The sequence below is a fragment of the Bubalus bubalis genome, chromosome 21, assembly GCF_019923935.1.
Source record: "Bubalus bubalis isolate 160015118507 breed Murrah chromosome 21, NDDB_SH_1, whole genome shotgun sequence".
Lineage (NCBI taxonomy): Eukaryota > Metazoa > Chordata > Mammalia > Artiodactyla > Bovidae > Bubalus > Bubalus bubalis.
In genome coordinates, this window is record NC_059177.1 from 43,665,032 (window position 1) to 43,679,170 (window position 14,139).

Here is a 14,139-nt window from a genome sequence, read left to right on the forward strand (position 1 = left end):
TACCTGCCTTTAAGAGTTCTTTTGAGAATTAGAAGATAATATTTGTAAAGTATTTTTAACAATGTCTGGTATTAAGTAACTTGTTAAGTAGGAAAAATATGATTTGAGCCTAGTGTATGTGTTCTACATGGGCTCTTGGTAGAACAGTCTTTCCTGAGTGATTGAAATCCCTAAGCTTTCCCAGCTGGGATTTGGAATTTGAATTAACTCACCCTACATGATGGAGGATATTCAAGCTGAAGAATTGACATAAATGTCAATAGCAAGTTGACGAGGATGTGAATGGAACCCTCATAATATAGTGCATCCACTTTGGAAACACTTTTAGAAGTGTATGTATCTGAATTACTGTGCTGTACTTCAACTATACTTCAGTTAGAAAAACAATAATGCTGTAGTAAACATAGGGGTACACATATCTTTTGAGTTTGTGTTTTTTGGAGTTTTTTAGGGGTAAATACTCAGAAGTGGAATTGCTGGATTGTATGGTAGTTTTATTTTTAATTTTTTTGAGAAACCTCTGTGCTGTTTTTCATAATGGCTGTATCAATTTACATTTCCACCAATAGTGCATGCGGGTTCCCTTCCAACGATAACTTCTTCTATAACTATAGTACAGTATCACAACCAGAACATTTATATTGGTACAATCCAGAGAGCTTATTCAGATTTCACCATTTTTTAATATGCACTCATGAGTGTGTGTGTGTGTGTGTGTGTAGTTTCATGTTTTTAACAGTGGTTATTTTGATAAAATAAAACTTGTATGTTAATTCATGTGAAACTTATTTTTTCTTAGATTTACTTGACTCAATATATTTTCCTTTTTTTTAACCTTTCAGTAACAAATCCAAAATTTTGGAAAAGCGCCTAAGATATTTAAATGACCACTTTACATACAACTTATATTGTAATATATGCCGATCACTGTTCGAGAAGGACAAGCTATTGTTTTCCTTTTTATTGTGTGCCAACCTCCTTTTGTAAGTTACTTGCTTTTTCTTTATTTTAAAAACCTACCCTGAAAACCTAATCAGTGGCTTCTCACAGAAGGATATCATGTTTTTTTACTCTGTTTTTCAGTCGTGAATTTAGTTCATTTCTCTCTAGTAGTGTTGGTGTTTTTATGTTCGACTTTTAAAATTTGGGTTATACAAAAGAACTCAAAAAATGTTCAACAGTCTAGTAAATTCCTACAAAGCAAAAATCTGTGTAACTACCATTCATATCAGGAAATAGTTTTTTTTCAGGGAAATCCCTGGCATTCCAGTGGTTAGGACTTGGCACTTTCACTGCTGGGCCTGGTCAGAGAACTAAGATACCACCGTGTGGTGTGTGGCACGGCCAAAAGAAAAAAAAATAGGGTTTTTAGGTTGGCTTCTTTCACTTAATATGCATTTAAGCTTCTCTGTGTCTTTTCATGGCTTGATGATTCATTTCTTTTTAGCACTGAGGAACATTTCATTGTCTGCATATACTACAGTTTATCTGTTCACCTACTGAAGGACATCTTGGTTGCTTACAAGTTTTGAAAAGTGTGAATAAAACTGCTGAAACCATTTATGTGCAGGTTTTTGGATATATGTATGTTTTAGCTTATTTAGTTAAATACTAAGTGTGATTGCTGGATTGTGAATAAGTATATTAAGTTTTTTAAAATTATTTTTTAATTGAAGGGTAATTATTTCACAGAATTGTGTTCTTTTCTCTCAAACATCAGTATGAATCAGTCATAGGTATACATATGTCCCCCCTTCTTTAACCTCCCTCCCATTTCTCTCCCCATCCTAGCCCTCTAGGTTGATATAGAGCCCCTGTTTGAGTTCCATGAGTGTGGAGAGAGTAACATGGAAACTTACATTTCCATGTGTAAAATAGATAGCAGATGGGAATTTGCTATATTTAGTTTTGTAAGAGACTGTCTTCCAAGATATTCCATGTGGCACCTCAGCTTTTTAGGAATCTTGGCTTGTGGTTCTTGGGGTCCTAAATGTTGATACTGACCCACATTCTGGAAGAAGCAGGAACTCAGAAGCCAGCACATATTGAGCAGAATAAAGTGCTGGAGGAGTAATTTACTTTCTTACTTATGGGACCATTAAATTATTAAAAGATTTTCCTTCTTGATTCATATTTTCTCTGTGAGAATTACTTTGAAAATGGGTCCTAAGTGGAGTTTAAACCCATTTTACATAACAGGTCCCAGAAGAGACCCAACAAGCATATAGTGTACATCTCATAATCCATTGCATTCTATCAGCAGTGAATGAGATTTCCTGTTGCTTCACAGCCTTGCTAGCATTTGGTCTTGTCAGTGTTCTGGATTTCACCATTCTAATAGATGTGGAGTGTTGTCTTGTTTTAATTTTCAATTCAATGATGATGATATATCATTATCATTTTCACTAATGATATATGATAATGAGGTTTGCTTATTTGCTATCTTTATATCTTTTTGGTGAGTTATCTGTAAGGGCTTTTGTCCATTTATTAATCAGTTTGATTGTTCATTTTTTATTGTTGAGTTGGATGACAGTCCTTTATCAGATACATCTTTGGGAAATATTTTCTCCCAGGGTGTGGCTTGCTTTCTCATGCTTTTGACAGTGTCTTTCGCAGAGCAAATGTTGTAAAGTTTAATGAAGTCCATCTTATTAATCCTTTCTTTCATGGATCATGCCTTTTGTATTGTATCTAGAAAGTTATTGCCATACCTAAAGCCTCCTAGATTTCTTCCTATGTTCTAGGAATTTCATAGATTTGCATTTTACATTTAGGTCTGTGATCCATTTCAAATAAATTTTTGTGAAGGGTATGTATATATCTGTATCTAAATATCTGTCTATATAATTTGTATATGGTTTTCTTATTTTCCTTTCTTACACAAAGGGAATACACTGTTAATGTTCTTTTGCACCTTTTTCTATTAATGTAGATGGAAGTTACTCAATAGAGATACCCTTTTGTTTTTTCAGCTTTATTAGATATAATTGACATATCATGCAGTCTCCCCATTGTAAGAATACAGGTAGATGATTTTTTGTACACTTATACAATTGTGCAGCCATCACCAAAATCCAGTTTTAGGATACTTCTATCATCCCCAGAAGTTTCCTTGTGGCAATTTAGTCAATTCTTGCTCCTACTACCAGCCCCAGGAACACTCATCTGCTTTCTGTCTCCATAGTGATTCCTATTCCAGATTTTTTATGAATGAGATATTAGATGGCCCAGAATATGATCTATCTTTGTCAATGTTCTATGTGCTCTTGAAGAGACTGTGTAATTTTGCTGTTCTTGGGTAGAATGTTCTAAAAAAGTCAAGAAGGTTAAGATGGTCCATATATCTTCTATATTCTTGTTGCTTTTCTATTTGTTCAATTATTGAGAGAGATTTGGAATCTCTGCAGAGATTTCTACTGCAGTTCCATCAATACTACTTTGTGTTTTGACGTTTTGTTATTAGATGTGTAAATGATTAGGACTGTTATATTCATCTGATAAATCTATTTGACCTTTTAAATTCCCTGGTAATACCATTGCTCTGAAATCTACTTTCTATGATATTATTGTAGCCCCTCCAGCTTTCTTTTGAGTACTGTTAGCATCATATATATTTTTCCATACTTTTAACCTATTTGTTTTATATTTAAACTATATTTGTAGATAGCATGTAGTAGGGGCTTACTTATCCAATCTGATAATCACTGACTTTAATAAAATCATTTAGACTATATATATTTAATGAGATAATAGAGTTATATTTAAATCTACCATCTTATGATTTTATTTTCTGTTTTGCCAATCTGTTCTTTATTGCATTTCCTCATTTTCTGTTTTTCTTTGAGTATTTTTGTGATTCCAGTTTATCTCCTTTGTTCATTTATTAGCTATAATTTTATGTTTTATTATTTTAGTGATTTGTTAGGGTTATAGTATATCTTTTGATTTGCATATATATATGACAGGTATAAGGTAAAATGTATAAGGGGAGAGAGAAAAGTATATATATATATATGTGTGTGTGTGTATGTATATATATATATTATATATATATAAGACCTTAAAACAATATACTCTCATCTCTCCCTTGTAGCTTTTCTTTTATTGTTTTATATTTCACTTGTACATATGTTATAAAGCCTGCAGCACATTGCTCTTTTGCTCTAAATAGTCAATTATTTTTTAAAGAGACAAATTATAGGAAAATACTTTTTATGTTTATCTTCTAGTTAACCATTCCTGATGCTCTTTATTCTTTTTTGTTGATTCAAATTTCTGTCTCCTTGAAGCTTCCTTTAACATTTCTTATAGTATAAGTCTTCCGGTAATGGATCAGATCAGATCAGTCGCTCAGTCATGTCCAACTCTTTGCGACCCCATGAATCGCAGCACGCCAGGCCTCCCTATCCATCACCAACTCCCGGAGTTCACTGAGACTCACGTCCATCGAGTCAGTGATACCATCCAGCCATCTCATCCTCTGTCGTCCCCTTCTCCTCTTGCCCCCAATCCCTCCCAGCATCAGAGTCTTTTCCAGTGAGTCAACTCTTCGCATGAGGTGGCCAAAGTACTGGAGTTTCAGCTTTAGCATCATTCCTTCCAAAGAAATCCCAGGGCTGATCTCCTTCAGAATGGACTGGTTGGATCTCCTTGCAGTCCAAGGGACTCTCAAGAGTCTTCTCCAACACCACACTTCAAAAGCATCCATTCTTTGGCGCTCAGCCTTCTTCACAGTCCAACTCTCACATCCATACATGACCACAGGAAAAACCATAGCCTTGACTAGATGAACCTTTGTTGGCAAAGTAATGTCTCTGCTTTTGAATATGCTATCTAGGTTGGTCATAACTTTCCTTCCAAGGAGTAAGCGTCTTTTAATTTCATGGCTGCAGTCACCATCTGGTAATGGATACTTTCAGGTTTTATAAACCTGAGAAAAATTCAGTGAATTTTTCTTTCAGATTTTAATTTTTTATCTCTGGAAGTTTCATTGATTAGTTTCTTTGTATTGCCCACTTCTCTCTTCATTATGTTCATGTTTCGCTTTCACTCCTTCAGCGTATTTATAATAGTTCTTTTAGCATTCTCGTCAGCTTGTTATATCATCTGTACCACTCCTATGTCTGTATCTACATACTGATTTTTCTCCTGGTTATGGATGCTGTGAATTTTACTTTGGTAAATGCTGGGTTTTATTATTATTATTATTTCTTTAAGAGCTCTAGATTTTATTCTGCTCTAGACTTTACTTTGCATGTGTTTAAATTATACTGAATCATTTGACCTTTACAAGCCTTTTTCTTTTTACACTTTCTTACAGCAGTTTTAGAATAGACTTTATTCTACAGCTAGTTTAGCTCTACTACTAAAGTATAATCCCTCCAGTGTCACCACTGAACTGTCCTGGTGTTCAATCAAGATTCAAGTCTAGTTGGCAATAACTCATATCATAAGTCCTGTGTGAGTTTTGATAGCTACTTAGTTTACAGCTCCCCAGATATTCTTTGCCTGGGTTCATAGAGTTTTACCATCCACATACATAACTTGGAATTTAATAAAAGAATCAAGAGGATATGTATGCAGATTTCTGGAGCTCCTTTTCCATGAATCTCCCTCCCTCTGGTACTGCTGCTGCTACGCTACGTCACTTCAGTCATGTCCGACTCTGTGCGACCCCATAGATGGTAGCTCACCAGGCTCCCCCGTCCCAGGGATTCTCCAGGCAAGAACACTGGAGTGCGTTGCCATTTCCTTCTCTAATGCATGAAAGTGAAAAATGAAAGTGAAGTAGCTCAGTCGTGTCCGACTCTTAGCAACCCCATGGACTGCAGCCTACCAGGCTCCTCCGCCCATGGGATTTTCCAGGCAAGAGTACTGGAGTGGGGTGCCATTGCCTTCTCCCACCTCTGGTACTCTGCCCACAAATTCCAGTCACCTCAGCCTTCCTTAACTCTGACCTCTTTCTCTTCAACTCCACAATACTCCTAGTTTCTGATTTTGATTTCCCCCCTCCCCTGTTTTATAGTCTGAAAAGTGTCTCCAGGCAGATAGCTGAGGCAATCATAGGGATCACCTTGTCTCCCTTTTTTTTCAGGTACCACAGTCCTTCGTTGGCTATTACAATTTCTAAAAATAATTGTTTCTTTGATTTTTTTTTCTGGTTTTTCTAGTTGTTAATAGCAGTAGTATAAGTCAATTCTGATTGTTTTATCCATGCTATAGAAGCAGAAATTGACTTCATTTAATGTTAAAACAATTTACAACAGTCCTTATTTTGGGAACACAGGGCAAAGAAAGAGATTGATTACCAAGAACTGATGTTTCTTTTAACTGGAGGAGTAAGTCTTAAGAGTGCTGAGAAAAATCCTGATCCAACTTGGCTGCAGGATAAAAGCTGGGAGGAAATTTGTCGTGCAAGTGAATTTCCTGCCTTCAGAGGACTCAGGTACTTGTTTAAACATGATGACTTAGCACTGAATGGTGATGGGTAAATCTGTAATCTAGTGCTCTTTAAAAAACAGTTATAAAACTGTCTTGATTCATCTCCTCATTCAATGATCTCTTTCAGTTTTTCTCAGTGAAAGGATAATTGTTAAGCTTTTCTTTCCGTTAGGGATCATTTTTATGACAATGTATCTGAATGGCGGGAGATCTATGACAGTAAGGAGCCACACAATGCTAAATTTCCAGCACCAATGGATACAAGGCTAAATGAACTACAGAAAATAATCATTCTTCGGTGCTTAAGACCTGATAAGGTAAAAAACAGATGGGTTCTATTTGGAACCCAGATAATCTGCCATTTATAAAACACTAGGTTTAAAGTTACTATTATTTGGTACTTTAACCTTCATTTCAGATGCTCAGATGGGTTCACTGAGGTCCTTGGATCTGTAGGTTTATAGTTTTCTTCAACTCGAGAAAAACTTTGGCTATTATTTCTTCAAATATTTTATGCCCATGATTTCAATTAAATATACATTACACTGCTTGATGAGGAGGGCATGGCAACCCACTCCAGTTTTCTTGCCTGGAGAATCCCCATGGACAGAGGAGCCTGGGGGCCTATAGTCCATAGGGTCATACAGAGTCTGACATGAGAAGTAACTTAGCATGCATACTACTTGATATTATACCACAGTTGTCTGATATTCTGTTAATTACTTTAAAATTTTTTGTATCACTTTGCCTCAGTTGGACAGTTTCTATTGTTGTCTTTAAATGTGATGATTTCTTCTTTTGTAGTGTCGAATCTGCTATTGTTGTTCATTCGCTGTCATGTCCGACCCTTCGTGACCCTGTGAACTGCAGCACACCAGGCTTCCCTGTCCTTCACTGTCTCCCTGAGTTTGCTCAAACTCATGTCCATTGAGTCAGTGATGCCATCCAAGCATCTCATCCTTTGTCTGCCGCAAAGTAGACAGGCTCTAAATGGCTAAAAATCTGCTTATTTAGGCTATGTTTAAAACAATTGAATATGTATTGAATTTAGTGCCAATGGACTTTTGAGCTAACAGGTTTTAGCCTACTGTGAAAAATAAACAATCTAGGGATGAGTACACAGAGGCTATTGATGTCCCATTTATTTAACCATCTGATAAGGATGGCTCAGATGGTAAAGAATCTTTCCTGCAGTGTGGGAGTGCTGGGTTAGGAAGATCCCCTGGAGTTAGGAAGATCTCTTGGAGAAGGGAATGGCTACCCACTCTAGTATTCTTGCCTGAAGAATCCCATGGACAGAGGAGCCTGACGGGTTACAATCTGTGGGGTTGCAAAGAGTCAGACACAACTCAGCAACTAATTATAATCTGTATTTTTCTTATTCTTAAGTATTAGGGTATAGACTAAGCTTCTGTAACAAAGAGACCTAAAATACAGTAGCTTAAATGAAATAGAAGTTAATCTCCATCTTTCCTAAGAGCCCTGAGCAAATGCTTGAAAGCTGGCAGGGTACAGAGATTCTTAAAATCATCCAGGGACTCAAGTTTCTTTTCTCATGCTAGAGAAGTCTCCTGAAGTTTGGTCCTTGTCAGTGAGATTGAAGCTAGCTCATAAACACCACTTCTGTTGAACAGGAGAAGAGAGTGTTGAAAGCAAACAGTTTCCTTATAAAAATAGAATCTGGAAGCTCCATATATAATTTCTATTTGTATTTCTCTGACCAAAACTTAGTCCCTTGGCCACATCTTGCTGCATGAAAGGCTGGGAAAACTTGGGGTTCTGTTACCAATAGGAGACACAGAATGGGACAGTTTGCAGTCTCTGCTATACTGAATGAGATTGAACATCCTTTCACATGTTTAAGATCCATTTCTATTTCATTTTCTATAAACTGTTTATCTTCTTTGCCCATTTTCTCTTGGATTGTTAGTCTTGTCCATTACTTTATAGGTACTTTTTGTATATTAGGAAAACTAGTACTTTGTCTATCATATACTGCATGTTTTTCTTGTCCATTAGACTCAGAGTTTGCTCTTTGTCAGTTTTCAGGAAAAAAGTTGTTTTGTGAAGTAAAAATTACTCTAAAGATTGTATTTTTTCTCTCTTCAACAGATAACTCCAGCTATAACTAATTATGTAACTGACAAACTAGGGAAAAAGTTTGTAGAGCCTCCACCATTTGATTTGACAAAGAGTTATTTGGATTCAAATTGCACCATTCCCTTAATTTTTGTGTTGTCTCCAGGAGCAGATCCCATGGCCAGTAAGCATGTACTATCAACTTTTGTTGTTTCGTCACTAAGTTGTGTTCGAACCTTTTGTGACCCAATGTACTATAGCCTGCCAGGCTTCTATGTCCATGGAATTTTTCCAGGAAAGAATACTGGAGTGGATTGCAAGTTCCTTCTCCAGGGGATCTTCTGACCCAGGGATCAAACCTGTGTCTCCTGTGTTGGCAGGTGGACTCTTTACAACTGAGCCACCAGGGAAGCCTACTGCCAACTTGAAGAAATTATAAATAAATCGTCTTGTTCAGTATCTATTTCCTGGATGATTATAAATCACTTAGTAAATTTGGTATTTATAAGGAAAAGTAATAACTAGAATTTTTCACAAATACTTGTATATACTGAAACATAAAGCATATTTTATAATTTTAGAATAAGCAATGAAACCATTTATTTTTATGCCCTCTTAGGCCTGCTAAAATTTGCAAATGATAAAGCTATGTCTGGAAATAAATTTCAAGCTATTTCACTGGGACAGGGACAAGGACCCATTGCAACAAAAATGATTAAAGCAGCAATAGAGGAAGGAACTTGGGTTTGCCTACAGAACTGTCACCTCGCTGTCTCCTGGATGCCCATGTTAGAAAAAATATGTGAAGATTTTTCTCCTGAAGTCTGTAACTCATCCTTTAGGCTTTGGCTCACAAGTTACCCATCTCCAAAAGTATGTTTATTTCTTATGGATTTTAGTACATTTATTTGGTTAACTATTACACTGTATATCTTAAATGCTTAACATTACGAGGTTTTAAAAATATTTCTGGAGTCCTCTCTTATACCTACATTTAATCCACTACTGTATGCATTTTTAAGACTTGAGTTGGTTATCTAGAGTAATGCTCTTTGTTTGTTTTGTCTCAGTTCCCAGTAACAATTCTACAGAATGGAGTCAAAATGACTAATGAACCTCCTACTGGTCTTCGGCTAAATCTCCTCCAGTCTTACCTCACTGATCCAGTTTCTGATCCTGAGTTTTTCAGTGGATGCGAAGGAAAGGAACTGGTAATATTCAGCCTCTGGAACTTTTAAAATGTGTTTTACTGTGAAAAATATGAGAACATAAATATTTTATTTAATACTAAACTTTACGCATTTCCTAAGAAGACAGAAATTGTACCTATCTTGTTCATCATTTTATTCCCAATAGTTTATGTTCTGCTTTGCGTGTAGTAGATATTCAAATAAATATTTGTTGAGTGAATAAACTATGGAAAATTCTGAAGGAGATGGGAATACCAGACCAGCTGACCTGCCTCTTGAGAAACCTGTATGCAGGTCAGGAAGCAACAGTTAGAACTGGACATGGAACAACAGACTGGTTCCAAATAGGAAAAGGAGTACGTCAAGGCTGTATATTGTCACCCTGCTTATTTAACTTATATGCAGAGTACATCATGAGAAATGCTGGGCTGGAAGAAGCACAAGCTGGAATCAAGATTGCCACGAGAAATATCAATAACCTCAGATATTGATGTGGTGTCATCTGCATATCTGAGGTTATTGATATTTCTCCCAGCAATCTTGATTCCAGCTTGTGCTTCTTCCAGCCCAGCATTTCAGCATTTCACATAATGTACTCTGCAAGTAAGTTAAATAAGCAGGGTGACAATATACAGCCTTGATGTACTCCTTTCCCAATTTTGGAACCAGTCTCTTGTTCCATGTCCAGTTCTAACTGTTGCTTCTTGACCTGCATACAGATTTCTCAGGAGGCACATAAGGTGATCTGGTGTTCCCATCTCTTTAAGAATTTTCCACATTTTTTTTGTGATCCACACAATCACAGGCTTTGGTGTAGTCAATAAAGCAGAAGTAGATGTTTTTCTGGAACTCTCTTGCTCAGCCTTCTTTTATTTATCTTCTTCAGTGTATCTGTTTGTAAAACAGTTTTGCACATGGTATTGAGGACAGTAGCAGTTCCAATAAATAGCACTCCTCTTCTCTACCCAAATTCTTACCAGTTAAGAAACAGGAAAAAAGTATAAATATATGGGAACCAAATTATAACCTTAATTACTGATACAGACTACATTGGAAGATTTGGCTTATATCTGTGAACAAATGAACTTAATATTACAGAACCCAGAATGAAGCAGATTTATCTACCTAGAGGAACAGAGGAAAACTTCCTTCCCAGCAGGAAGCTCACATCTAAGAAAGAAATGGGAAAAGCTGAGCAAATCTTATTTGCTTAACTTTTCCCAAATTTACCCATTAGATAGGTACTCCTCTCTCTACCAGTGAGTTTAAGAACATAGAAAATCCAGGAGTGTTACGTTAATTGATGTTTCCCTACATGGAAGCAAGCATCAGTACTAAGAGAAAACCATTCTCTCCCTTTACATACAATGCATACTATGATATTTATCATATTTGCCTATTTGAACCGGAAAAATGATGATATTGCAGATAAAGGGTCGAATTCTTTGGAAGCCAGCTCATTTCTTTCTGCTTGATGATGCTTTCTGTGTGACCCCAGTTCTGAGCAATAATTTTGTTTGTAACTCTGGGACAAAGGGAGGATATTTGTGGTTCTAGCTGGAAAGAGGACTTAGTAGAGTGGAGAAGGTGGTATGGTCCTCCTTCCCATCTTACGATTGCTTCTTTATGTCTTCAGTTGTGGAAAATCTTTTCTGCTATTCCTCAGGTTGTTCTCATAGATAGCTGCTCTGTAAGCAGTGGTAACTTTGGTGCGTCAAGGAAGGAGATGAGTTCAGGATCTTCGTATTCTGCCATCTTGGCATGCCTCTCCAGCACTATTGCATTTTAATAATGTACAATGTTATTGCAGTTTCTCTAGCTTTGGAGGGTTTTGTTAAGTCATAAGATCTAAGATTTTTGTTTGTTTGTTTTAATATAAAGTGCCCACTGTTAACCCTCTGGCTTATTCCCCTCAGACTGTTCCCTGAAGGCACAATTACTCATTCTTTTCAGTGCCACAGTCCTGATCAGATTCTGTGTGATCCTTGCCCACCTGGCTAGTTTTCCTGCCAGATTACAAGCCACTGGTAATTTGAGGCCTTGTTCATTCTTTTCTCTGTCCCCTCTGGTGAATGGCTCCAAGCAGACGCTCTGTTGCCTTTGGTGGCCTTGAACCCAGCCAGCTGTGGTGAGATCCATAGTAGGTTCTTAAAACATGGAGTCTGTTTAAGCAGGGTTTGTATCTGTGGCTGATGTAGGGGGTGCTGAGGCAGTGTGGGAGCCGTTTGCTGTGTGGACACAGCAGTGAGGTCTGCTTAGGCCTCTATCCACAGCCTTCCAAACTGTCAGTGTACAAATGCAGACTAAGGGCAATGCATACGTGTTTGTACAAGATGTAGAAATCGTGAGATTAATATTTTTTATAGTGAGCATTGTTTTAGATAGTCTTTCTAAATAAAAGTTTGTAGAGATATATGATCATAGAATCTCACAATGAAAGGTCATCAGTCTCCCTCATTTTAATAATGGAAATCTGATCAGAATTTTCTCTTGTTGCATATTTTTGTCTTAAAGGCTTGGGAGAAGTTGCTGTTTGGAGTTTGCTTTTTTCATGCCCTTGTGCAGGAGCGAAAGAAATTTGGTCCTCTTGGGTGGAATATTCCATATGGATTTAATGAGTCTGACTTACGCATCAGTATTCGACAACTACAGGTAAAATTAGAAAGACTAATATTGATGGGGGATTACTGTGTACCAGGCCCTAGGCAATTCCCTTTGCTTAGAATAACATTCATTTCTCCCAACAACACGAATAGTTGGTGGGATGGCAGTAATAATTATAATTTTAGCTTACAAAGGATATTTTTCCATCTGAGTTTTTCTGCCGCAAATAATGGGAACCTTGATTCAAACTGGCTTAATCCATAATGAAACTTTTTATCTCACGTGAAAAAGAGTTGCAGAGGAAAGACAGACTCTGGAGTGGGTTTTTCAACAGAAGTGTTGCTATCAAAGACCCTAGTTCTTTCTTTTAGCGGTGCCCTCCTCAGTGTTGGCTTTGTATAGGTTCTCGCTATACTCTCCTCTTAGCTTCCTCTCAGTCAAATCTACAATTTACCTCTATCAGTCAACAAGAACAGTAGAAAAGGAGTCTATTGAAAGAATATTGTGTAGGTCGCAGAATCACCAAGATGGCTGGACAGCCATGGCATGCAGCGTCATAGCTAGAATCGTACCATATCTGGTGAGAGCGTTCCTTCTACCCCTGTTAAATATTAGACACTGCAGCTCTCATAGGTGCCACTGAGACTTTCATCTGCTGCACATTCTCTGATGTCATCAAAAAAGATCTTTGCTGTCCCTGCTTCTTTGCACACTAAACTCCAGTTCAGTCCAGCACGGCTACATCTGAGATTCCAAGCCCAGGTCACAGGCCTAGGCTTTAGCCAAAGGGGACTGAGGAAGTGAGTGATCGGTTGTTTTCAGTTTCTGTAGACTTGCAGTGAAACATGAGACATGTGAGATGGTCAGTATCCTCCAACAAACAAACAGAAGAGCAAATGTCCACTATGAGTTCCTGCCCACTCAGACTTTGAACTAGGCCTATTACTTACATTATCTGCATGAATTCTAATCCTCACTGCAACACTGTATGGTGGGTATTATCCCTGTTTGAAGAAAACCAAAGCTAAGAAGTGAATTTACCCATTGAGGTAGGATTTGAACTTCTAGTCTGTCCAACTCCAGTACTTTCCCATCATTTCTGTCATGTTTTACCAACCATATCAATCCAACTAGAGAACCACAGGATACTGTATATTCTGCCTCTTTGCTGTGATAAAGGCCTTAACAACGCGAGGCTTTAAAACAACCCTGATGATCGTTCTTCCAGCCCCACTTCCATTTGTATAGATTGATCAGTGATTGATTGATTGATTGATTGATAGGTATTTAAAGCCATGTTGAAATGGAAATGAAGTGAAATACACTATGGTTTTTCTCATTTCATTTTTGCTTTGTTTCAGCTATTTATCAATGAATATGATACAATTCCATTTGAAGCGATCTCTTACCTGACTGGGGAGTGTAACTACGGAGGAAGAGTGACAGATGACTGGGACAGACGTCTCCTCTTAACCATGCTGGCTGACTTTTATAACCCACACATAATCGAAAACTCTCATTATAAGTTTTCTCCTAGCGGAAACTATTTTGCCCCTCCCAAAGGCACTTATAATGAATACATTGAATTCATTAAGGTAACTGATGTCACTGAAAATAGGGTTAGAGTCAAGTGTGATTTTCTTAAAAGCAAATAGTGAAGTAGTCCCCCGTAATGTATAGAATTAGACAAGTCTTAGGTACAATCAGCTTTCAATACAGTGTTTTTGTTTCTCGTAGTTACTGAGACTTGGAAAAGTTTGATCCCTCTGTTGTTTGATGTTTAGTTGATTTTTAACCCTTTTCAGTCTGCACATGTCTACCT

The 14,139-nt window shown here is 37.2% G+C and overlaps 1 protein-coding gene across 13 annotated transcripts in view; it reads left to right on the forward strand.

The window, feature by feature from the left end:
• The window catches only part of DNAH12 (dynein axonemal heavy chain 12), a 190,347-nt gene that overhangs the window by 163,122 nt on the left and 13,086 nt on the right, over positions 1-14,139 (forward strand). For 10 of the 13 annotated variants that reach the window (XM_025272195.3, XM_044934354.2, XM_044934356.2 and 7 more), the window contains 8 exons: positions 843-983; positions 6,290-6,448; positions 6,617-6,761; positions 8,557-8,707; positions 9,143-9,396; positions 9,594-9,734; positions 12,228-12,365; positions 13,679-13,912. In XM_025272195.3, the coding sequence (XP_025127980.3) occupies positions 843-983; positions 6,290-6,448; positions 6,617-6,761; positions 8,557-8,707; positions 9,143-9,396; positions 9,594-9,734; positions 12,228-12,365; positions 13,679-13,912 (1,363 nt within the window). Of the gene's footprint in view, positions 1-842; positions 984-6,289; positions 6,449-6,616; positions 6,762-8,556; positions 8,708-9,142; positions 9,397-9,593; positions 9,735-12,227; positions 12,366-13,678; positions 13,913-14,139 lie in introns of those variants that run through there. The other 3 variants (XM_044934360.2, XM_044934361.2, XM_044934362.2) reach the window with 3 other exon arrangements.